Source organism: Pristis pectinata, chromosome 16 (assembly GCF_009764475.1).
Source record: "Pristis pectinata isolate sPriPec2 chromosome 16, sPriPec2.1.pri, whole genome shotgun sequence".
NCBI classification, from domain to species: domain Eukaryota; kingdom Metazoa; phylum Chordata; class Chondrichthyes; order Rhinopristiformes; family Pristidae; genus Pristis; species Pristis pectinata.
Genome location: NC_067420.1, coordinates 4,283,049 through 4,308,261, shown reverse-complemented (window position 1 = coordinate 4,308,261; position 25,213 = coordinate 4,283,049). Strand labels below are relative to the sequence as shown.

The window sequence follows — 25,213 nt, the reverse complement described above, 5'->3', positions numbered from 1 at the left end:
AAGGTGTTAACTACAAAACTTGAAAGCAAGCAACAATGCTAGACAGCTTTTGTTTTATGCACTTGCCAAAAAAAAGCACCATTCATACAGGTCTTTCAATAATTGAAGCATTCTGGTTTATTCTACCTTAATTGCCTTTCATTAAGGAAATACACCATATGAAAAGTTTCATTGGCACAGAACAAGTGATAGTACACATTCTGTAACCAAAAGCATTAAAATCAATTTTATTGGCAACATGACTTAGTAATAAGAACTGTAGTAATCCTGCAATGAAATTAGAAATATTACAGATAGCTTCAAGTCCTCTAGAGTTAACATAATAGCATATATTACAGCCTAAATCTTTCAGAGAAGTGAGGAGTGTGGGGAACTGTTAGTGGTTGATCACTGGGTTTGATTTCCACTTTTTTATACTGTCGAACAGGATTTGCTTTGTGTACCTGTGGGGGAAAAAAAGATGTTAGTTCAGTTATAGTTGAATATTCAAAGCCAAGCACTGAGCTAACAGATGCTAAAATGGGAATTTGTTGTCCCAAACTGGGGTGCGGCTAATTTTTAATTTAGAAAAATGTCACAAAAAGCAAACTGCCTTCCATGCAAAGGGTAAAACAGTAGGAATACAAACCCAAGTGCAAAATCTTAAACAGCAAGTTATTTACTCAAAGATAAATTCAGTGCTTTGAAATGCAAGGATGGCTATCCAGAATCATACTTAACATTTGAATTTTCTGGGGAAAACAAAGCACCAAACAGTACCATTGAATGTTAGTTGTACCCAAGGTTTCCTGTATAGCATTTTCCCCTGCATTGAGACTAAAGCCAAGATTTCAGTATGTTCAAAAGATCACAAGCTATACAGCTTTAGCCCAGAGCAAAATTATGCATTTGGAAAGAGCATCTGTGGAAGTCAGTCTGCACAATTCTGCCTTTCTGAACTTGCTCATGGTACAATATAAAATGGGAACTTTTAGTTGATGGCTTTAAGTACAAAATAATTATAAAGATGTAGCCACAGTTCATTTGTTACAGTGCAGTTAGTTTATTCTTGCTTTTTAAACATGAGCAAAGCTATCTGCAAACACATTGAAAGCTCAAATGGGACCTGGTGCTACAAAACCTAAAAAATCATTGCTGAAGAGAGGAGTTGGGCCAGTTTGCATTTACATGAACCTTTGCAGTTAGAAGTGAAACATTTACACTAGTTGCATTGATTGGATTGTTTCTCATCCAAGTATGATTTTGCAGACATTCATTATTCAATAAATCTGTTCCATATCAAAATGCTCTAACTGCCACCATCAATAGAGCAACTGGATGTAGTCTGCAGTTGTGAAAGGCTCTTCATTTGTGGCTCTGGACAAGCATTCCTGATATAAATTATGCTACAAGTTGGAACAAATGAATGAAAGACTTGCACAATCCAAGTAATTAGTTGGTGTTGACAATTTCCAGATCACCAGATACTCACTAGCTCCTGCCGAAGTTTAGCCATTTCTTCTCTTTCATGTTCTTCAGCTTCTTTCTTCTTTTCCTCCTCAAGTTTCTCTCGCATCGCTTCTTTTTCTGCTTTGCGCATTTCAAATTCTATACGCTCTTTTGCACGCTTCTCTGTTGCTAATTCAAACTTCTCTTGAGCCATAGAAGGAAACCTTTCTAAGGTTGGGCAAAATGGGAAAAAAATTAAGATTTTGATACAGAATACCCAAGTAATTAAAATATAGAGAGACCAAAAGAATTTATTCCTCTTTCGGCACCAGTCTACCATCACCAAAACACCATACTCCAAATCTGGACTCTATAGACCTAGCCAATTATTTTATGCATCAAGGACCTGATGCAGGGTTTTGTTTCAACCCAAAACATCAATTCCTCCCTCCCCAGTAATGCTGCTCCAGCAGATTGTTGGTTGCTCCAGATTCCAGCATCTGCAGTCTCCTGCAGATCCAATCTTTAGTCCAAACTTGATTCCCATACCTCATATTCCTCTAATTATAGTTTTTTTTTTAAAAAGAAAAAAAATCACAGCTTTGAATAAACTAAATAGTTCAGGATCTACTCTTTTGGGACAATGATGCCAAAGATTCACAAGATGACATGTCCTGGTATCAGTGTCAACCCACCAGACAAATATCCTTGCACCATCCAAACCTCAAGCCCTTTCTGAATTGCATCCCCAATGAGTTTATCCTTTTCACCACCAGCCCCAAATTTCCTTTGAACCCATTTCAGTCACTGACCTACTTTAAAATTTTCCCACATGCTGGAAACTTAAATCCCCACAGTCCTCACTGACCTTAGTTCATTGCCTCCTACCTTGGTTTTCTGCAGCAAGCTATCAATGGTGGCAAGTGCACCTTCCTTTAGTATGCAGGTATGGATGTACCTTGCTCTACAGCTTGCTTGCAAGTAACCAGGGAAATTAAGATTACTGCATCTACAGCATGTTTAGCACTAAAGATCTCATTTCCAAGCGTCAAACCAATCCTGCAACATCTACACTTGTAAAAATTCACACCAAATGAGAAGATTGTTCAAAACATAGGGCCAGGGTGATGGGGAAGTAAAGATGTGATCACAAGATTTCTAAATTGATAATAAAAGTTGCAAACCAAGGTAATAAATACCTGTTAATGATTGGTCTGCCTTCTTTGGTTGAAATGGCTCACGGTAAACAACAGAATTGGGTCTGGCTTTAAAACATGCTGCTTCTTTTTGTTTTCTTAGCTCTTCCTTCATCTGCAAGGAGGAATTAGTCTTAAAACAACTTTGATGGAGCAGAGTGTGCATGTGCATGGGTAGGTTGCATGAAATCACAGCAGTAGACTTCCCAGGAGTAATGGTAGGAATTCCAAAGAAATGGCCAGTTTATCTTACAAATTCACTGGAAGAGTCAGGACAAGGCTGAAGAAACTTACCATCTGTGCCCATTCTTGGTCTTTGATAGCACCACGTTCTTCTAGTCGTAGATAAAATGGTTCTACTTTGGTCGCAGACTTCACCACCTTATCAGGTAGCCGGGCAAATTCAAAGTCAGGAAGCAGCTTTGCTTTAAACACAGGAACCTGCAGAAGTCACCATTTACAATGACAAGTGAATTCCCAAGTATAGTCAGTTAGCAATCAGACATCACCTTAAATCATATGCAGTTGGTCAATTAACCAGAATTTTACATGGACAAAATTGTTCAGCCAATCATACTGCTGCCAGCTCTCAAACCTCTCCATTTAGTCCACACCCTAGCCTTTTCCTACAACTCAATTTACTCAAGTACTACAAGAAGCAGATTTCACCTTTTCCAAGCAGAAGTTCCAGCAGAACTAATTGCCCCCTGCTTGTTCTTTTAACCTTATTTGTGAATGTCTTCATTCAAGCTCCACATAAGTGACCTCTCAAGTAGTTGACAAACATCAAGCTGAAGCAAAACCTTTAGTATACCTCTTGATTTCAGTACCCAAAGCATCTTGTACTCCTGTATGTTCCATTGTTTTATACTCATTGTACTTATTGTATTATTACAATGTATACTGTTTTCTGTAGTTCATGTGAGCAAGGAATTTCATTGCACCCTGGTGTAGATGACAATAAATTACTGGTTCCACATGTTAACTACTCAAATCCAGTTTAGTAGGTTTCAGCACACATTTACACCTTTTTAAGCACTATCATTTGTCATGATGATTACCTCAGCCTCCTTCTTGCGCATTTCCTCTATTTTCTTCTGTTTTAATGCTTCTCTTTCTTTGTCCCGGGCCTCAAATGAGAAAGGCTGAATTGCTACAATTTTCTCTGCAGTGGATTTTGGCTTGAATGGTACAGCATAGTGTGGCATGGGATTTGCTTTAATCACATGCATTTCCTCCTGAAAGTTTCAGGAATAAAAAAAACAGGTGTCAAAATGCAACCCAATAACACTGGACGAGTGTAGTTTTAGCAACAGAAGAAAACCATTTTAGAACCCAAACACAAAAATCAGTCAAAATATTTCAACTTGTACTGAAACAAGAATGTTCTGATAATGCTAATGACCAACACACCAGTGACCAAAACACTAGATAGGATTCTGGTTAGGGGTTGAGGATGGATTTAAAATCTAGTGAGGCAGACTTCTTGTCACCACCCCTTCAAAAGTCAAACATTTAATCAACACAAGTGGTGCGTTTTCAATTTCACTCCATCTAATTGGCCTTCCAAATGTACTGACTGGCAGCAGTCAGCAAAGCAATGCTCATGGCCAATATCACTGACACTTGCAAGGATTGGAAGAGCAACAAAAATCCAAGTCAGTCTTGTTCCAGTAATAACTAGAAAACTCAGATGGGTCACTGTACTGATTACTAATACTATCCACAATGGAATGATTAATGGTCAAACTGGCAAAGGTCAGGACAACTTTTTTAACATTCAGTTATATAAAGGATTCCACTGAAGTGCAATCTCCACACCCACCTTCACTTCCTCCTTACGTGGCATTCTCACACGGTTCTTCAGAGTAAAAGCTGGAGATTTGGGCATTGTTATGGGTAATGTCTTTTTCTCTGGGACTCCCTGTGAGAAAAGTAATTTGCAGCACATGAAACAAGCTACAAAATACTTAAAATTTCCAGTTACAATTCTGGATAGTGTAGAATTGAACCTAAGCTGATAACTGAATTTTGCTTCACAATAAAATTACAGCACTTAAATTTCAACATATTACAAAGGAAGAGGATCTTTACCACAACATCATCCAGTATCCTGGAAGGGCAGGGCCGTGAATGGAAGCTGTGGTCCTCCACTTCAGGCTTTCGGTTTTCCTCCCTTTCCCGAATGCGCTTCTCTATCTCCAAATCAAAGCCAATGGGTTTTGTTGGTTCTTTGACAGGCGGCTTCTTTGGTAGAACTGGGCCACCTTCCAGGATTCTGGGGTTTACCTCCTGGGCTTTGAACTTGTAGCTGCAAAAGCAAGATGACATGAACCCCTGCTCCCATATTCAATATAAACCATTAAATCAGAGCATTAATCAGAATCAAAGTCGACTGGTGGACCCAAAACCTGATGGAGAAAGCCCCCACAGACTGCACAGTCATGCAGCTAGTAGAGCTACTGCCTCGTCTCCCAACAGCCCAGGTTTGATCCCAATCTCTGCTGCAAGGAGCAGCATTAACGTTATAACATTCTCCTGGTGGATCTCTGCCCCACCTCCCAGATACTCCAGCTCCACCCTACATCCCAAAGATGTGCAGGTTTGTAAGTGTAATGGCTAGTATAAAATTGCCCCGGTGTGTAGATGAGTGGTAGAAACAGAGCTGATGGGAATGTGGGAAGAATAAAAATGAGCTTAGCGTAAATGGGTTAGCACTCTCAGTGGGCTGAAGTGCCCATTTCCATGCAGTACAACCATGGAAGGTTTTCCTACATACTACAGCAGTCTGTTTCACCTCTTAAGGAACATTCATTTATGAAGGACTGAATATTTAGCTCAGCTAAGCCTGGAAAAACACCATTTTAAGCATTTGGCATGTTGAGCAACAAATTAAAGTTATAACAGAAACAAAGAAATCAAGCTTTGCTACTTTCAAAAGTTCTGTAGATGGATTTCTGAATGTCATTTGTAGCTGCAGCCACATACTGATGTTCTGGAGTACAAGGGTTTTGCCTACACATTTTATGGGGTGACTTGGGATGGAATGGAGAGCAAGGAACCCATGCAATATATTAACTAATTCTATAATTTTACTCAGACAAGAAATTCTGCAGATGCTAGAATCTGGAGCAATACACAAAGTGCTGGAAGAACAGAGGTCCCCCAGCACTGTGTATTGTTATAATTTTACCCAAAAAGCACCATTTCAAATGGACAACTCTTAGCCAACTATACAAGGGAAATCCTGCAAAACAAAGGTTGCAATCCTCATCCAGTTCACAAGTATACATACACCTGCTCTAACTTCAACCACGTTTATGTGGCCAAACATCCAGCACCAAACAGATGGGTGAAGCACATTCTAGGCTTTTCTTTAAAAAAAATAAACATACTTACGACTGTATTTTCTCCAGCTCCTCAGCTTCTATTTCAACTGTACTCTTACATGTGGTTGGTCGAGCACGGCTCTTAGTTGCCAGTAAGGGAGTGTGAGGTTTGGTCAGTTTCACTTTTGCAGACAGCCTGGAAGGACCTAAAAAGGAGGGAATGTACACTACATAAACAGAGAACCTTTAGAGGGAAAAGTAAAGCACCAAGCTCAATATGCCCACATTATAACACACCAATAGGGGGTGATTTTGCAGAGCTCCACCCCCCCACCACACAGGTTATCCACACATCAGTAGAGTTATTTAAGACATGATCCCAGAGAGAGAAAAAAAAATCTGCATTACCTTCCTCCACATGATGGCTGCTCCTCAGGTGATATCGTGATGGTGTCCGACATTGAAATGCTTCTACCTGCTCTGCCAGTGAAACATATTCTTGGTTATCCGTCTCCACGTGCTTCCTTTTGCTCCCACAAGAGAGTTTGAAAGGCTTTGGTATTGTAACACCTTTGTGTTCACGTGTCTAGGGAAAAGGTTAACAATAGGTCAATGATCTCTGTCCCACTCAAGCCTGTTCTTGGACTTGTAAACTGAAAATGCTCGATAGCATCTCTCAGATATTGAAAAGACTGAGGAACAAAGGAACCTTGGCATACAAATCTGTAGATCAATAAAGGCAACAGTACAGCTAGTTAAGGTGGTGATGAAAGCATATAAGATGCTGGCCTTCAATAGCCAGAGCAGCAAATACTAGAGCATGGAGGTCATGATACAACTTCATAAGACATTGGTTAGGTCACCACTGCAGTAACATGCACAGTTCTGGTCGCTACACTATAGGAAGGACATGAATGCGATGGAGAGCGTGCAGAGGAATTTACCAGGATGTTACCTGGGATAGAAAGTTTCAGTTATGAGGAGAGACTGGATAGGCTAGGTAAGTTTTGCTCTGGAGCAGAGGCAGAGCAGTCTGATAGAGGCACTGAGGAGCACAAGGGTGGATAGTGAGAAACTTTTCCCCATATTGGAGACATCTAAAACCAGAGGGCATATTTAAGGCAAGGAGTAAAGGTGGGGGGTGAAAGTCACACAAAACACACTGCCTGAGAAGATCAATATTTAAAGTGTTTAAGCACTACACTCACCAAGAATTAAGGCTCCAGACCACATGCTGGTAAATGGGATTAGAATAGATAAGTCAGCATGATGCATTGGGCCAAATGGCCCATTTCTGTTGTACAGCTGATTGCAGATGCTGAAAATGTGGGAAAATGCAAGAAATACTTGACAAGTCAGGCAGCACCTGCAGTCACAATGATGACCCAAAATGTCACTGATCCCCTTGCAGATTCTGCCCATTGAGTATATCCAGCATCATCTCCCACAGCTATTTCCCCAGGTTCAGTTCTCCTTCAGTCCACACCCTCCTGTTTTGATGAACCTTCAAGAGTTTTGGGTAAAGTCTGTCTCATGGCTAACAGACCCCTTCACTTCAATTCCTTTCCCTACATCTGCCTTTAGCCTTTGGTCTATTGTGTGGGGCCCTAGAACAACCCTCTATTTCCATCAACCCCAAATGACGCCACCAATCACCTTGCCCCTCCTTGCTTCCTTCTGGGTCATAGGTTTACTCCAGCAGCATTGGACCTTGTCAATTGGCAGTGGAACAACAGATGGAACACTTGCCTTTTTACCACCACCTGCCTGCTATCTAGACTCCCTTATAGTTTATAGCACACTATTTGCTGTTATGTTCGCTACAACAGAACATAAACAAATCAAGTGATTTGTGGAACACGTCAGTCTTCAGTTTCAGCTGAGCTTCCATCATTAATCTTTCATCACACTATTCATGTGTCATTTGTCTCTACATTGACCCAATGATGTTCAACTCCAGCTTAAAGTACCAAACAACTTTAAACTCAGCAAAACCTCTAGACTCAAGTTCAACTTTGATGTTGCTCACACCTTGGTATTACTCAGAAACAGGGTACATGCAGTAATACCAAGCAGATCATCCTGCCTTGGATAAAGTACTGAGCCAGACCAGCATATTGTATTAGAAGATAGCCAACACATACTTGGGGCCTGTCAAGCAGGCATGTCCCAGATACATTTAAGGGAAAGCTAGAAGGAAATTTACAGCAAAATGAACCAGGTGGAAGTGTGGTGCTTCAACTGATGAAGCAACAGGATTACACAATGTTTGCAACTGGAACAATATCCTTTTCTCAGATATAAGAAAATAAGTCTACATAGGTACTGCGTGAAGTCAGCCTCAAAAGATGTCAGCTATCAGGAGTCTTCCCAATTATTCAACCACTGAAAGCTACAAAGGAACCGTTTATACAAAAGCAAAATTCTGCAGGAAACCCACCCCCAAGAAAAGCACAACACTAAATACTTCAGTCAGGCAGCATGTGGACAGAAAAACAGTTAATAATTTATCAAATGGGTAAAGGGAGCCTAGTTATTACAAAATTAAACCAAAGAAAATCACACTAACAAAAACAACCACTTTTAGTCCTTGTTAATCAGATACCCGAATCATGAGGCATTTCTACAGTAACAAAATACTCACAGGTGATTGTCTATGTTTGCGCAGTTCATTGGTGAAGTTCACTTCCTTGTACACTTGTCCCTCATGTGCTTGTATGCGCTTATCTGTGTGGAACTTTATATCCACCGGCTTTGTGACTGGGATCTGTACCTTTTTCTTGCTCTGACCTGAAACCAGTAGGAAGCAGGTTTTTCATTAAAAGTTAATTAACTGAGTTAGTGATGGTGAAGACAGATAAAGATGAACAAAAAAAGACTGCTGCAGTTTAAAGTCAATATGAACACACAGATGCATTTAAGTTTTGTCATAGCAATAGCATATTATGCCAAAAGCAGTTTCACCAAATCCTTTTACCTACCAGGTAGGAAGTATTCCAGTTTAAACAGATCCCTAATCCCACAAGTTCTTGCTTCTACAAGATGGTTACAGACCATCTTTAATTACTGCTATTAAAATGGTACAGATTGCTTCTCATTTTAGGTTCAATTCAAAACACAAGATAGGAGCAGGAGGCAGCAATTGAAGCCTGCCTCACCATTCTATTTATGCTGGCCTCAGCTCCTGTGCCAGTTTCCCATAACCCTCAATTCTTCAATCTTTAAGTATTTAATCAATCTCCACCTTAAATCTCTCTAATGATTTGGTCTCCACCACCCTCAGAGAGAGAATTCCTGAGATTCACTACCTCGAGAAGAAAAAAAATTTACACACCTCAGTTTAAATGGCTGGCCCCTTAGTTTGTAGCTACGTCCCCTGGATTGTAATTTTTCCACTGGTGGAAACATCTCAACATCTACCCCACCAAGCCCCCCCATAGGATCTTATACATTTGAATAAAGTCACCCCTATTCTTCGAAACTCCAAGGAGTAGGTATTATGAATACAAACCCAAATTGTCTAGCCTCTCTTGACAAGACAACCTTCTCACCCCAGGAATTAGCCTGGTAAGTCTGTTTTGGACTGCCTCCAATACCACTATACCTTTTAAGGAGGCAAAATTGTGTACAGTATTCCAGGTGTAGCCTCACTGACACCCTATAAAACTAACAGAACCTCCCTATTCCCAAACATTAATATGCCATTGTCTTAAATTCTTGTAAACCTGCCTGATTTTTTGTGATTCATGCACTAGAATTCTTCAATCCCTCTGAACTTCAGATTTGCAGTCTCTCCATTTCGGTCTACCTTTTGATTCTTTCTGAAGCACATGGTCACACTTCCCCACATTAAACTCCATTTGCCAGGTTTTCAACCAGTCACTCAATCCATATCCTGTTGGATAACCAAAGTGTTCTCACAGAATGCCCTTCCACCTATTTTCATATGATCAGAAAACTTGGAAACCTGACATTTTGTTCCCTCCTCCAGGCTCTTAATGTATATTGTAAACAATTGAGGACCAAGAACAGATCTCTGGGGTATACCACCAGTTACATCCCTCCAACTTGAAAAGAACACATTTATTCCAAGTTTCTATGTGACAGCTGATTTTCAGTTACTGCTAACACACTTCCTCAAATACCTGGGGCTCTTAATTTATGCACCAGTCTCTCATGGGGCCCCTTATCAAATGCTTTTTGGAAATCTACATACACTACACGAACAGAACACCTTTGTACCCTTCAAAAAACCCATATTGACTAGCTATTAGTCTTTCCTAGATGATTTAGCTATTTCCTCTGATTGACTCTAGCATCTTGCCAACAACATTGCTGAACTTGCCTATAGTTCCCCACCTCGTGTCCCTCCCTTTGTGATCTTCACCATTTTCTAGTATCCTCCCTGAAATGAGCAAATTCTGAAAAATTTCAACCAGTGGGTCCACCATCTCTCCAGACAATTTTAAAACCCTTGGATGCAAGCCTTCAGATCCCAGTGATTTGGCTGCCTTTAACCATACATTTCTAATAACTTTATCATTTGTGATCGATATTTTTACAAATTCCTCAGTTATTTGAGATTAGCTCATTTGTTATCATAGGGAGAGTTGCAGCATTCTACATGGCAAATATGGATGCAAAAGATTGATTTAACGTATCTGCCATTTCTTTGTTTCCCATTATTAATTCACCAGGCATTCTCTAGACCAACTTTAGCTACTTTCTTCATATCTACATATACTTAGAAACTCTTCCTGGTTTGATATTATACACAGGTTCTCTCAAAAATCAATTTTCTCCCTTGAGCTTTTTAGTCTTTCACTGCTGAATCATAAAAAATGTCCTAGTCCTCTGGCCTACCACTAGCCTTTGCCACTGTGCCCTACTTTTCAATTTAACATTATCCTTGACCTCTTGTTAACCGTAGGCTGTGCATTTGTGGAAAGAATTTCTAATTGGGATAAATTCCTGTCGAGTGTCATGGACCAGCTATTTGAATATCTACCACTGTCCATCTCTTAGCTTACTTTCCAAGTCTATTTTAGACAACTACCTTCAAAGTTTTATAATTGCTCTTATTTAAAGTGAAGATGGAGGTTCACCCTCAAACTGCATCTGAAATTCTATCATATTGTGGTCACCAGCTACCAGGAGTTTCTTTAACCACAAGACCTCTTATTAATCCTTCCTCTTTACTCATGACCCATAGCATGTTCCCAGATGGGCTCCTTAACATACCATTCTAAGCAGCAATCATCGACTTACTCCACAAATTGTTCTACAATACTCTTGCCAGTTTTAATCTACATTTTGATTGGACAAAGTCGGCCACGACAATTGCATTTCCCTCCAAACATGCTGCAGATATTTACACATTTATGCTCCACCCTATCAAGAAGTTATAATTTAAAAATAAGCCACAGAATCAAAAAAACTATTGGAAGAGATGACACTGAGCAGAGTCTACACCAGCTCTGAGCAATCCCATTCTTCCACTAATTTTTAATTTATTCCTCCCAGGTTTCCATCAACTCCAAATTCTACCATTCACCTGCACAGCTTAATATTCATTTCACTCAGACCAATTTTTCTGGTTCAGATATTATGCACACCTTTTGAAAGTGCATAAAGTCAGTCAGAAAACTGGCAGAGAAATAGTTAATATTTCAGGACCATACTGACTGAGGGTCATTGACATGTACCTGAACTGTTACTTTCACCACAGATACTTCCCGACCTGCTGAGTATTTCAAGCATTCTCCATTTTGCTGCAGGCATTAAGTCATGACTGGTTTAGCTTGTGGCAGACCCATTTTCAACTATTAATAACATGGCACTAAAGACTGCTTTTAATGCAGAAAATATTCAATTTGCACTGATTTTTATTAAATCAAAGTGGAAAACTCAAACCATGAAACTTTTGGAAACCTGCTGTGGATTTCAATTGTGCTCAAAATGACAAAATAATTCAAATGAGGAATTTCATTCCATGGAACAAAACTTCCATAATACAAACTGATTTACTGGAATTATACACATCCTCATTTACCAAAGTAGATAGTTTCCTGCAACACTATCAATTCTCCTCCTAGGTTTTTGTGCATGAAAGCGTGGTTTGCTGACTTATGGCCCATTTCCCAATCCAAGGAGACTGCTGTGGTTGACATCACTTGTTAGCTAAAACCTAGAGAAAATAGCATTCTCACTTCATATCAATGTAGCAAGGAGTGCAAAAAAAAGGGTCAGCTTCATCAATTGCTTCAGTCGTAGCCTAAAAGCATCATCCTGAATGCCTATAATAGTTAACCATTCTTCCAGTCTTTGATATGCAAGTATACCTGCACCAGAGATGGCAAGCTTCAGCGATTCTTCATTTTGTTTCCTCTGCTCTGCCATTTCCTTCTGAAATTGAGCAATTTTTTCCATCTCTAATTCTTCCGTGCTTTTTCCCTTTGAACCGATACGTTGCTGCCTTCTATAAGCAAAAGGAGATTCTTTTGAACCATTTCAAAATATCAGGAGTTCCTTTTCTACCAAAGGACTATGCTTACATTCACACAGACTGAAACTATAACAACTCAAGAGTAGATATTTCTCAATGGATAAATCTACCCTAGCACAAAATGACTACCACAGGTGATCCTGAATGGAAAGGGACAAAATTTCCCATAGCATTTACAGCCAGGCAGACTTTTTTTTCCATTCAGTTCATTTTGGCATACTCCACGAGCCCACCATATTTCAGCAAATCATTCTGCATCCAAGTTTACCCACTATACTCTTATTCAGCATCTCCTAGAGCACAGAAAGGAAAATCTAGGGGCATCACACCATGTTCCCTTCTCACCCTTACTCTGAATACAGCATGAAGATTACTTCATAGGAAAGGCTGTAGAACAAACAAAACACAGCTGCGTGGGATAAGAATTCAGAAGACCATCAAATCAGCCAGCAGTTAGATGAGGATAAAGTCTTTTTTGAAAGATGCAATGCCTTAGAAAATAAAGCACAGAAGGATTGCAAGGTCAAACAGTGGCAACCATTTGAAAGGGCAAATGGAGAAATCTATTAAAATAAAGCTTCAATATAGTTAGCTGCTGAGCTGCTCAATATTACAATGGGCAGGAGTGGGGTGAAGGAGGAAAGAGGAAATGGGAAATTAGTATGTCAACTTAAGAGCCCAAATTGGCACATTTGTCACCCAATGGTTAAGAATGCAAAATGGATAAACTTATTCAAAGGACAGCTCAAAACTGTCAGCTAAATATACAATCTCTAGAAAACCTACATCAGATACCATCTTAAAGTAGTGCTCCCTGAAAACTTGGTTCATTACTTTCCAAAGTAATACTAACCTGAGAACTGTAGGAGTACCAGGCATTGTCAATCTGCCCTGACTCCGATTTAGACTACCAGCTGTGCTCTTGGAACATTTTCCATTTGGATCCCTAGATTTAGTACAAAGAACATTTTGTGTTTTCCATCTGGAACAGACACTGCCAAACAAAATTGTTAGTTGATTATACTTAATCTGGCAAGGTCAGTTTTTAATGCCCATGCCCAAAATGCCCTTGCACTAAATGGCTCTCTGGGCCATTTCAGAGCACTGTGAAGTGAATTTGAAGTTGTATGTAGGCCAGACCACAGGAAGGTGGATTTCCTTCCAAAGAAGGAAATGAACCAGTAGAGTTTAAATTCCCCAGCTGCTGTGATGGGATTTGACTTAACATCTCATTCATCAGCCCAATACACCACTATATGCTATACAAGTTTTAGTCCATCAAGGGCTAAAAATAAAATTAGCCCAAATTTAGTTTAAAGCAAATTTTACAAACTGCCAAACAAATTGTGCAGGCTCAGACAGGCATATTTCTTGCACATCTAATTGGAATAACAGCTGGGCAAGAACTACATTGCTTTACACAAACCTTGTATATAATTAATGACAAGTTTAATCAGTTATTTCAACACCATGATGTAACTTCCCCATTTAACAAGTGTTGCAGATATGACTAGGACTTGTTTTTTTTAAACAAAATATACAGTGCTTAAATACCAGGCCAAAGTGGAAGGATTCTGACTTGAAAGAAAGTTCCCCCACAAGTACTTCCTAACAAAGTGATATTAGTGCTATATCAGGGAAGGGACAGTAAAAGAAAGACTTGGATTCCCACAAGACTGGGAAGACCAGAATGACCTTTGATTGCTCATGTTACAGAGCAGCATTTCAGTCATCCAGAACAGACCACTGCCTTTTCAGCAAGGTGTGCATTCAATTTGGTAAAGGAAATTGAAATACACTAGGCAACTTACAACCGAGCTTTTTTGTTAACTGGAGGTTCTGTCAAATTCACGTCCTGAGATCGCCTGGCAGCTCTAATGGTGCCCAATTGTTTTCTCAATTGTTCAGATGGTCTGCGGGTCGATCTAATGACAAATCAAATTGAGAGAACTTTAGTAGAAGCTAAAAAGTACACAATTCAAAATTCAGAAAACATTTCAGATTGTCCAGATATCACAGGATTAAAATTCCCATTTCTGCTAGTTCAGTCTTGTGCACTATAATTAAACAATTCAGCAATCCTTTTTGAATTTCATCCGCCTCACTCAATTCTACTTCAATCCAAATCTTAAATCATCTTTTGTCTCCTCAATCTTCCACTAACAACAAGCTGATATTTGGATTTCATAGCCAAATTAATGCAGAAGAAAATAGGTCAAAGACTTATTGGCTTCCATGGAATGCTCTCCATTCAGTCTTAGTATAGCTAATCTGATGCTTTTAATTATTCTAGCATGCAGGTTTAAACATATTCAAAGGTCCATTAAACAAATCCAATATCTGCAATATTCTCTAGTTATTTTTTTATTATTCAAGAGACATCACTGTCATTGGACATCATACTGTCCATTTCCCTTGTACCTACCCACATTCCTCCCCCACCACTTTATTCTGGCTGATGAAGGGCCTCGACCCAAAATGTCGACTGTTTATTTCCCTCCATAGATGCTGCCTGACCAGCTGAGTTCCTCCAGCACTTTTTGTGTTGTCCCTTAAAGACTTATTGTTTTCATTATTAGCTTCATACAAGTTTGTGGTTGCCTGGATTAAAAGACTTCCTTAAAATTAGTACAACTCATGCTTCCAGCCTGTTGAAAACTTTCACCTAATAATTCCTACATTAGCAGGTTCTAGGTTTGTTCCAAACCCCAGGATATACATCTGAATAGCCAATTTAACCTGACAGATTCACAATTTTTCTACAATATTGTAGATGCAATTGTTAATAGCCTGAATTTTCACTAATGAAAGTCACTTGCAACAATTCAGCCAAATACCATCAAGCCAAAATTCTCCATCTCATCCATTGTCCAGATGGCACCCTCCTATCATTTTCTTTTACTTTCATAAACTGCTGTATCATGACATTTTGACTTGCGTATAATTGGGCTTCCACCTATTGTTTTGTCTTAAATATCAAATCCTTTTAAAAGCTGGCTCCAATGTGACTTGGAGCCAAAAGATCATCAAATGTGTAGCTATACAGCATGGCAACAGACCCTTCTGCTCAACAAATACCAATTTTTGCTTATCCTACACAAATAGTTTATTTTCCCTCATTGTCATCAATCCCTAACACCCCACCCCCCCCCCCCCCCCACCCAAGATTCTATCACTCATCTACACACCAAAGGCTATTATTAGTGGCTAACTAATCTCAGGTATGGATTGGTAAATTGAGAGAAGCAGAGGAAATGCATGCAGTAACAGGGAGAACATGCAAACTCCACACTGAAGGCACCAGAAGTCAGAAATGGACCTGGGGTTGCTGGATCTGTGAGGCAGTAGTTCTACCACTGTGCCACCCTCATTTACAGTAACAAAGTGGAAGCAGATTAAAAGGACATGTGGAAAGAATGGCCAACATATTAATGTTTTCTTTCAAGAAAAGAGAACAATCAAGGGGAGGGAAACAAAGCAATTAAGGAATTGTTGGAAGAGGATCTTAAATCAGGAAATAAAAAAATATGCAAACAAGTGAATAGCCAAGATGATGATAGATTCAGAACCAGGCAAAAGGGAAGCAAAGAACAAAATCTCGGATCAAGATGTAAACAGAATATGCTGACAAAAGGAGGCATAAATATCAAGAACAATATAATTACATCAAACAGTTCATTGGAAATACCATTAGTATTTTCAGGTGAAGGATAGAAATTTTAAGTGACTGAAACGTGCTCAATACCAAATACAGCCCGAGCACTACAGATTCATGCCACTGAGTGAAGACAAAACTCATGACAAATCAAAGTAATGACTACTGTCCTCTGATCCCCAGGGTCTCAATTACCTCACTTCCCCATCATTATGAATTTGCTAAAGTGTTCTTTGCATCCTAAGGAATTGGTACTTTCTATTTCTCCCAAAGGATTTAACAATTTATAGACTCCAATCTTCAATCACATCCACCTCACTCTCCTGGTCTCGAATCAGTGTTTCCTACCCTATGTAGGATGGAGAAAACACAAGAGACCCATCCTCCTCAATATACATTCCTGGAAGTCAAGAAACACCAGAAACCTTTATTTCTGTCACCTTAGAATAACAGCTAAACAGAACTCAGTTTAGGGGCTCCTTTTCAGGCAGTTTCTTCCTACCTGCCCCCACCACCAAAGGAGACATTGGGGAACATCTATTTCACAAAAGCACGCTTATTACTTGCCTTCTCAATGGCACAGTAGTCTTGTTTGATTTGGATCTCCATTCTTCCAGGGAGGTTGCCAAGTTTTGTGGTGGCTTATCAGGTGCATCTTCTACAGAAGAAAAAAGTAAACAGCTCTAAAGTTATGACAAAGTAACAAATGCATTTTAAAAGTTAAAGCTGAAAAGATTTAACAATAATCAGGAAGTAAATAAAACATGAAACATTTGAATTTAGAAGATCGTACTGAATTTGTCTAATTAATCACTGGGAACTCGCTTGAAGGCTATGCGTTCACGCAAGCTTGGCCAATATTCTGTAGTATTGAAGAAATGTGTATTGTCATTTGTGATACAAAACCTAGGCTTCCTCTGTCTTCAAGTGGAGGAAAAAAGATCACAAGGTGCTATTTAAGATTTATTTTCTCCACCCTCATCTATCACATTGCTGAGACCCCTTATTGTGCACAATTTAGTTTCCCCTGGTGTCTACAGTGGTCTCCACTTCACAAAGTAAACCATTTTACAACATGCGAAATTTGGAAAAAAAAGCTGTAACTTGATTTTTATTGGCAACAATTCAATTTGTGACTATTTGTCTTGGGATTTAAAAAAAACATTTCCATAGTGAAGCAAATGACTGCAGATGCTGGAATCTAGATGAAAAACACGATGATGCTGGAGGAACTCAGCAGGCCAGGCAGCATCTGTGGAGAAAAGCAGGCAGTCAATGTTTTGCATCAGGACCCCTCCTCAGGACTGAAGATAGGAAAAGGGAAAGCCCGACATATAGGAGGGAAAAGCAGAGCAGTGATAGGTGGACAAGAGGGGAGAGGGTGTGCACAAGGTTTTGGTGGGGGTGGGGGAGGGAATTACTTAAAGTGGGATAATTCAATGTTCATGCCGTTAGGCTGCAAGGTTCCAAGATGGAAAATGAGGTGTTGTTCTTAGAGTTTGCACCTGGAATTCTCTTGGCAGAGAGGCGGCAGAGGACTGATATCTGGCCTCCTCCACTGCCAGGAGAACTCCAAGCACAGACTGGAGGAACAGCACCTCATTTTCCATCTTGGAACCTTGCAGCCTAATGGCATGAACATTGAATTCTCCCACTTTAATCTCCACATCGCTCCCAACCATGCCTCTTTCTACATTCCCTTTTCCTCTCCTTACCTTTGACCCATCTCCTGGGGATCTGCTCTCCCCTCCTCCCTCACCTATCACTATCTCTTACCTGCATCTACCCATCACCACCTTGTGTCCACCCCACCTCCCCTCTTTTGTCCACCTATCACTGCTCTGCTTTTCCTTCCTACATATTGGGCTTCCCCTTTTCTTATCTTCAGTCCTGAATGGTCCTGACCCAAAACTTTGACCACCTGCTTTTCTCCACAGATGCTCCCTGGCCTGCGGAGTTTCTCCAGCATCATATTTCCCTCACAGTAAGATTACAATACAAGTTTAAACCAAATTTAAGTGTTTCATTTTACCTTGGCTCATCCTAAAGATCAGCCTAAACAAATGTTCCTATATTCTCAAGATAGGCAACTTCAATTATTCTGGTAATACACCAAGACATCTATGCCCACGCATGTGCACTTCAAGTTTTAACTCAATGAAAAGCCTGTCACAGTTCTCAATGGTTTAATACAAGCTTCTCATCTTGTTTAAATTCTTCAGAACTTTTCCAATCTGCAGCATCCAAGCAAATTCTTGACTCCATTCAACTGACTGTCTGGTCAGGCAGCCAGGTCTTAATCTTAACCTCAACTTTCACAACCAATTACCCCTGCCTCCCTAAATATAACAAAGCATGGTTACCCTTTCTAGAGTGATAGTCCAATATCCAGACTCCAGAGGATGCTGAAGCTTACAGGAGACTGGTCTATGGACTGAAGGGCAATTTTGATCCAAAATTATCTTGGTAATGGAAAGCAGAGGATGATGGAGGACTACTTTTGTGAACGGAGCACTGTGACCAGTGGTGTGCAACAGATCAGTGCTGGGATCCTTACTGCTTGTTATGTACATTAAGATGCGAATGCTGGCGGTACGATTACCAAGTGTACAGACAACATGAAGGTTGATGGTTATGCATAGCAAGGATAATCCATTCTAGCTCACCAAGGCCCTGCTCCCAGCACTGTTTTCTAGCTCACTAGCTTGTGTTTCCTACATTGTCTTTAAACTCATCCATTACTGAAAAATTATTAAAATAGTGAAAAGTCAGTGAAGTGTTAATAGAAATAACATCCAATAATCCAGCAAATCTGCTAATGTGACATAAAAGTTCCAAGTATGCCAGATTAGTTTCTGTAATAAGAAACATTTCCCCCTATAGCAGACATATACAAAACCAGAGACCACAGGTTTAAGCCAAAACGTAGAAGGGAGAAGGGACCCAAGGATGAATGCCAGAGGGGTGGAGGCAGAGAAACCAATATTTGAGTACCTAGATGAGCATCTGAATTGCCAAGGACTGAGGCTACAGGACAACTACTGGACAATAGAATTAGTATAGATGAGTCCTTGATTGTCAACAGAAACAGTGAGCCAAAGGGTTATTTTGGTGCCTTATGACTCAATTACCATGACTTGTGCACACCAGGACATTTTCCCCCCTCATATTGAAGTATTTACAGTATCTTATTCTTGGCATACAAAATGGGGAGACTTGCTCTTTGGCAAAATGAATTATCAAATGAGTAATATCACAAATATTAAATTGCTCACTATACCAATAACACTGTCCTTCTAGACACCATCACAAAAGTTGAAAATTCATTGATTTTCCTCAGCTAGGCAGTTACAGATAAACATGATCTCAAAATAACCACAAACCTCAGCTTAGTCAAGCAAGACACCTTGAAAGAGCAGAGACTGGATAGAGGAGACCAGACAATTGCGTGTCTGAGCAATGTCTCTTGCTGACTGCACAAATCAAAAATTGTCAGAATAGTAAAAGAACAAATGTCTGAAGTAGAATGAGCACACCTTGTCGATTCCAAGGGGGGAAAAAAAACAAGTAGCAAATTTCCTTAACCATGTGGAAACAGATTTTCAATATCAGTGATCACAGCCAAACACAAGTGCCAACTGTAATATTACAAACTTTGGCAAATAACCTTTTCCAAATTTTCACCCACAAATTTCATCAAGTACATGGATACCAGTAATCTTCCATGTGTCAGTTAATAGTCCAGATCAAGTGTTGTCAGATTCAACTAAAAAGCACAAAGGAACTTCAACTCAATATCAGATATCAGTGGAGTAAGGAAGCTAAGCAGACCAAGGCAGCCCTTTATTACTATAGATGACAAGTATCTTTCTGTAAATAGACAACTTTGCAAGTTAAATAATTCCTACTGCAGCAAACAAGCTAGAAAAAAAAATTACACAGTTAAACAATAATGTGAACCAGAAATTTGGTAAAGTTTGCCTTTAAGTGCAAGGAATAGAAGCTCAAGATTGATTTAGGCTTGTTTTATTCACTAGTAACTACCCCATAAATGAATAATGCAAAAAGTCAAATTCTCACTTGTAGATGCAACCTCTGTTTCAGAAGAATCTTCATGTGTTCTCATATCTTGGCTGTGTGGGACAGGGCTAGTTCCTGCTCCATTTTGCTGAATTTGATCCGCTCCAAAATTCTGATTTTGTACGATTGGTACTGCCTTGGGCATAGTAATTGCTGTAGCTCCATCTTGTTCAATTTGCCAATCTACGAACCAAGACAATATACTATAATTATTGAGATTGAACAATAGCTCCAAGGAGAATTATAGCTAAAGTGCAGGAGTGCACTACTTCAGGTAATACCTCTACTTAGCTGCTGCTACCACCTTCAATATGAGATCTACAGCTATCAATGTGGCTGCAGTCAGGCAAACCACAGTACAAGTAAAGCTTTTAATCTGGGTTGATTATTTGAGGGAATTCTGAACTGTTTTTAAAATCACAAGTGTGTTGGAATTCAAAGGGACACAATTCAGTTTTAACAATATAGAAACCAAATGGGTAGGCCAAATCTTTGTGGACGGGAATTAAAATTTCAAGCAATGATCAACTTTTTTTCCCCCCAAAGTGAACTTCTGGAAAAATGGAATTGAGATTCAATGGTTCAAACTACATCTGGAGTATGACACTCACCTCAAAACATACTGACACGTAAATGGTCAAGCTATACATACAGATTACAGAAACTTGGTAAAGGATGGAGGGAGAGAGAATAGGAATAATCCAGAATCTATGACCTTGAAACCATCTCTGGAAATGAAATCTGGAATTCTGGAACATTTAAGGGATCTTAATGTCCCATTCTTGTTTTGGAACACATTATGATTCTTTCTTCCCCTTCTCTCCTCCCAGTGATATTTAGTCTTTCAAGGCTGGAGCACAGGAAGGGTCAGACAAATCCTCAACCTTAGGGCATAGGTGCAACATAGATAACAAGCTAGGCACAGGGCAGAAAATTGGATTGAGGGTAGCTACACATTAGTAAAAGTTAAAGTAGTATTCTTCAGAGATTGACCCTGGGAGCAATGTGCACAAGTTGCAATAATCTGGAAACAAGCAAAGTTTTAAAAGTATGTGAAGAATTTCAAATTGCAAGGTATATTTAATGGAACAAAAATGTTATAGTTAATGCAGCAGCATAGCGACTTTAAAAGCTAGAAAAGAATGCCAAGCATTTGACAGGAATATTAATACCTTTAGAAACTAGCAGCCAAAAGTTTTGTTGAAGGGGTGCATTAAGAACTTTAAAGCTGCAGTTTTACAAAAGAAACTGCAGAACTTCTATCCAAATGGGATGCTAGAAACTGTAGCCATTAGATGTAAAATTAGATTTCTAAAATACGGAAAACAAGGTTATGGAGATTTGAAAACTAGCGCAGAATTTCAAAGTCACAATACTGATCTAAGTCCATCAGCACAGGTGTGATAAGTGAAATGAACACAAGTTAGGACATGGACAGCAGGCTTTCAGATGTGTTCTATTTTGGAGTGTAGCATGTAGAAGCTAGCCAAGAGTACATGGGAATAGAAGTCTAGAGACAGCAAATGCAAAGATGGGTTTTGCTTGTTTGTTCTCAAATTCAAACATTTAAGATAACTGAAAACAATGACTCAGATTTGAAATCTAGAGCCAGTCTGATTTCCTCCAAAGCAGTCCTGCTCATCAGCAGAATCTAAACGGATAACAAGTCTAAACTCCCACAGCTACCTTAATTACACCTCCTTCCACCCAGCCTCCTGCAAGGACTCCATTCCATTCTCCATCACCTTCACACCTAAACCATGACTTCCCCTCTACCATAGTGAACACAGCCCATGATCTCATCCACTTCCTGCACCTATCACTTGCAACCCTCCAAACGGGAGCACATCTTTTCACTTATCACGGGCTGGTGGACCTAGATCAGTACTAAAATTCTGCACTAGTTTTCAAATACCACTATAACCTTCACTTCCCCATTTCAGAAATCTAGTTATCACATCTAACAGCTACCACATACCTCTCCCCATATTTCAGAGGAATTGCTTCCTTCACAACTCCCTGCTCCATTCTTGTCTCCACCCAACACTCCCTGCTCTTTCATACCTTCCCACCATCCAGTCTTTCCACATGAAGCAGTGATTCACTTGCACTTCCTACGATTTATTGTATGCATTCCATGCTCATAATATGGCCTCCTCCACATTGGAGAAACCAAATGCAGATAGTATGATCGCTTTGCAGAGCACCTACACAGTCCACAGGATTGACCCGGAACTTTCTGATGCCTGCCACTTTAATTCACCATCCCACTCTCATTCCATCCTTTGTGGCTTCTGCATTGTTACGAGACCCAACGCAAACTCAAAGAAACTCATCCTATCTGAATATGATGCAGCCTTGTGGACTCGATATCGAACTCCTCAAATTTGGGTAACTATCTGTATCAGTACTGGCCATTTCTGGTGTCATAGTTTTGGCTCAGTGTTTGTTTTTCTATTAATGTAATTTCAACTGCTGAGCACATACCACAGCCTTGCCAGTAGCAACACACTGTACTGTTCTGTCTGTGTACAGGTCCTCCCCAGTTTACCTGACTCGCCTACAGCCCATACATACAAATGAACATTTGGGAGACCTGAGGGATGGATTTCCCAGTTGCTGCAGGCATCTTCTGCTACATGCAAACTTGGCTTAAAGTCACATTTCTGACTTGTGAACTGTTCAGTTTACAAACAATTCACAGGAGCAGAACCCTGCTGTAACCTAGGAACAGCCTGTACTCTGTTATTAACTACTACACTTACTCATTTGGTTTTACCCAGAAATAATCCCCTTTCTCAACCCACCCTTCCCCCACCTTCTCTGCAACTGAAATCCAAATGTTTTCTCTCCCAGTTTTGATGAGGAGTCTTGGACCCAAAACATTAACTGTTTCCCTTCCTACATATCCTCCTGGAAACACTCATGTTTCCATAAATGAAACATAAATGTTTTCATTTATGAAGGGATCCCTCTTTCCAGGAAAGGATACAGGAGTGAGTGGATAATATTATATTTTCCACATTGTATCCCATCTGCAACACCACCTACTTAGCACGTCTATAATCCTTTGAAGCCCCCATGCATCTTCAATTCTAACTGCCACTTATCTCACATTGATAGTTTGTAAACAGATTGGGTTCAAGCAACAACCTTTACAGCATCCCACTAGTTATAGTCCCTGAACTCAAAAGTAACCTGTATAATCCTACAATGGAGTCCATTAACTCTCTCCAATCCTATTATTTTTCACATGCCCCATTAACACCCCCTTAATTTGTGCCCCACTATTGATGTCAGACCAACAACTGCTGTGTAGTTAATTTTAATCACTCCCTCACAAAGTGGAGTTATATTGTTACTTCTCATTCTTCAACTCCAGAATATTGCAAGTAACCCATTCACCATCTCTATGGTGATCTCAGAATCAGTCCTCTGCACTATTAGTGCAACTTGATTTGCTCAGTGTACATGTAGATTGAAGTTCCACCATGATTTGTGCATGCACATTTAATTTCCTGACTTAAAAATAGTGTTAATGTAAACCATAGGAGGGTGAATTAGCAATTTCCAATGTTTTCTGCTCCTTGCTGTTCCTTACTTCCACCCAAACTGATCATACAGATGTCTCAAGGAAAAATCCTCTTTAGACTTCCTTCTTATCCTTCTATCAAGGCTTCACTCCTAAGAGAAAACATTTGGAATATTTTATTCTCAATCGTGATCATTTAAAACCAAAATTTCCATAATGGCCATTGGAACAAATATCTTAAATGAGAGCCTTGGGAATGAATTGTAGCACTTTTTGGGGGGGGGGGGGGGGGGTCCCAGCAGCTGAAGTCACAAGCAACTAACGGCGACATTCCAGAAAGTTTATCCATTTCCAGGGGCGTGTAGGGAAGCCAAACAGGGGGTAGCGGAAGAGCAGCATCCTTGAGGAACTCAAAAACAGGAATTTAAAAGATAACCCGAGGACAGGACAACCAGGATGAGTGAAGGTTGATGACAGAACTTGGTGCAACCGAGGACAGTTCTGGATGTAGCACAAAGATGGCCAGTCAGGGAGGTGTTACAGCAGGCAGGCTCTGTGGGGGTGGCTGCCACTACCCAAAGCGGAGCTACCTCAGTGCACTGGGGTATCGTCTAACCCCCCCCCCCACAGGAGAGAATGTCAGTATTTGAGAGTGCTCGCCATGCACCAGGTACCATTTACAGGAGGGATCCCCTCCCAGGGCACGCCAATGACTGCACAGCACCGGCCTGGAGGAGGCGAAGGGCAAACGCAGGGGCTTTGTAGGCACTAGAGGCATTACTGAAAGCGGGTAAATGCGATAGGAGACCAGTGTGGGGATACCCCGGGCTACAGCCGGCACCGGGACAAAGAGGGGGCGGCCGCCACCCCTTGCGCCCCAGCTCGGGGGCCCGGGCGGAGATGGCGGCCCGGGCTCCGCTTACCGAACCAGTAGTCGGCCGTGGGGTCGTCGTGCTCCTGCAGGTTGCCGAAATCGACGTGGGTCGGGGCGTCGTAGCTCCAGCTGCCGCGGGATGAGGCCATTGCGGGACCAGCCGATGCGAACAACGCCGCGCCCGCGCGCACCGTTTGAATGCAACGGCCCAACCGCCGTCCTTTGAATCGGCCCTGGCCAATCACAGCCCGCTCCGCTCGGATGCCCCGCGCTGACTGGACAGTTGCCCTATGACGTTGCCGCCGGTGGGCGGGAACCTCGAACGGCTCCTTCCCGAATACGGCGCGGCGCTGTTGTCCCGCCCGGTTGGAATGATCTTTGTCATTAGCGGTAAGATGATACGGTGAAACGGTACATGAGATACAAATACATGAGGTTGGAATTGGCAGAGGTTAACCGGAGAGCTCTTAAATATGCTAGCCAATCATCTTCCGCAAGCTGTAGCTTTGGCCAATGAAGTTCGACTATTGGAAATTTAAACTGACCAATGAGCTGTGAGGCAGGGGATTGCCCCGCCCCCTGATGTCATTGGAGAGGCTGGTAGACACTAGATG

At 40.6% G+C, this 25,213-nt stretch overlaps 1 protein-coding gene across 2 annotated transcripts; it reads right to left on the bottom strand.

Moving 5' to 3' along the window:
* Window positions 1-93: 93 nt before the first annotated feature.
* tpx2 (TPX2 microtubule nucleation factor) lies at window positions 94-24,807 on the bottom strand. 2 transcript variants are annotated; one of them, XM_052031284.1, is made up of 16 exons: window positions 24,649-24,807; window positions 20,194-20,376; window positions 16,681-16,771; window positions 14,270-14,383; window positions 13,312-13,404; window positions 12,295-12,431; window positions 8,598-8,743; window positions 6,362-6,539; window positions 6,024-6,159; window positions 4,719-4,935; window positions 4,450-4,548; window positions 3,686-3,862; window positions 2,919-3,065; window positions 2,628-2,739; window positions 1,472-1,656; window positions 94-443 (listed from the first exon to the last, which is right to left on the bottom strand). In XM_052031284.1, the coding sequence occupies exons 1-16, from the start codon at window positions 24,746-24,748 to the stop codon at window positions 333-335; spliced, it is 2,226 nt and encodes a 741-aa protein (XP_051887244.1). In that variant the 5' UTR covers window positions 24,749-24,807; the 3' UTR covers window positions 94-332. The 2 variants fall into 2 exon arrangements, with proteins under 2 accessions (XP_051887244.1, XP_051887245.1); XM_052031285.1 differs by lacking the exon at window positions 13,312-13,404 and having other exon boundaries at window positions 24,649-24,798.
* Window positions 24,808-25,213: the final 406 nt, after the last annotated feature.

Bases quoted from the DNA above. Each gene is read 5' to 3' on its own strand.
- tpx2 (XM_052031284.1), bottom strand. From the start codon at position 24,748: ATGGCCTCATCCCGCGGCAGCTGGAGCTACGACGCCCCGACCCACGTC. The intron at 20,377-24,648 runs GTAAGCGGAGCC...CTTGGTTCGTAG, and splicing joins CACGGCCGACTACTGGTTCG to ATTGGCAAATTGAACAAGAT. The intron at 3,863-4,449 runs GTGGGTGTGGAG...TGAAACTTTCAG, and splicing joins CACGTAAGGAGGAAGTGAAG to GAGGAAATGCATGTGATTAA.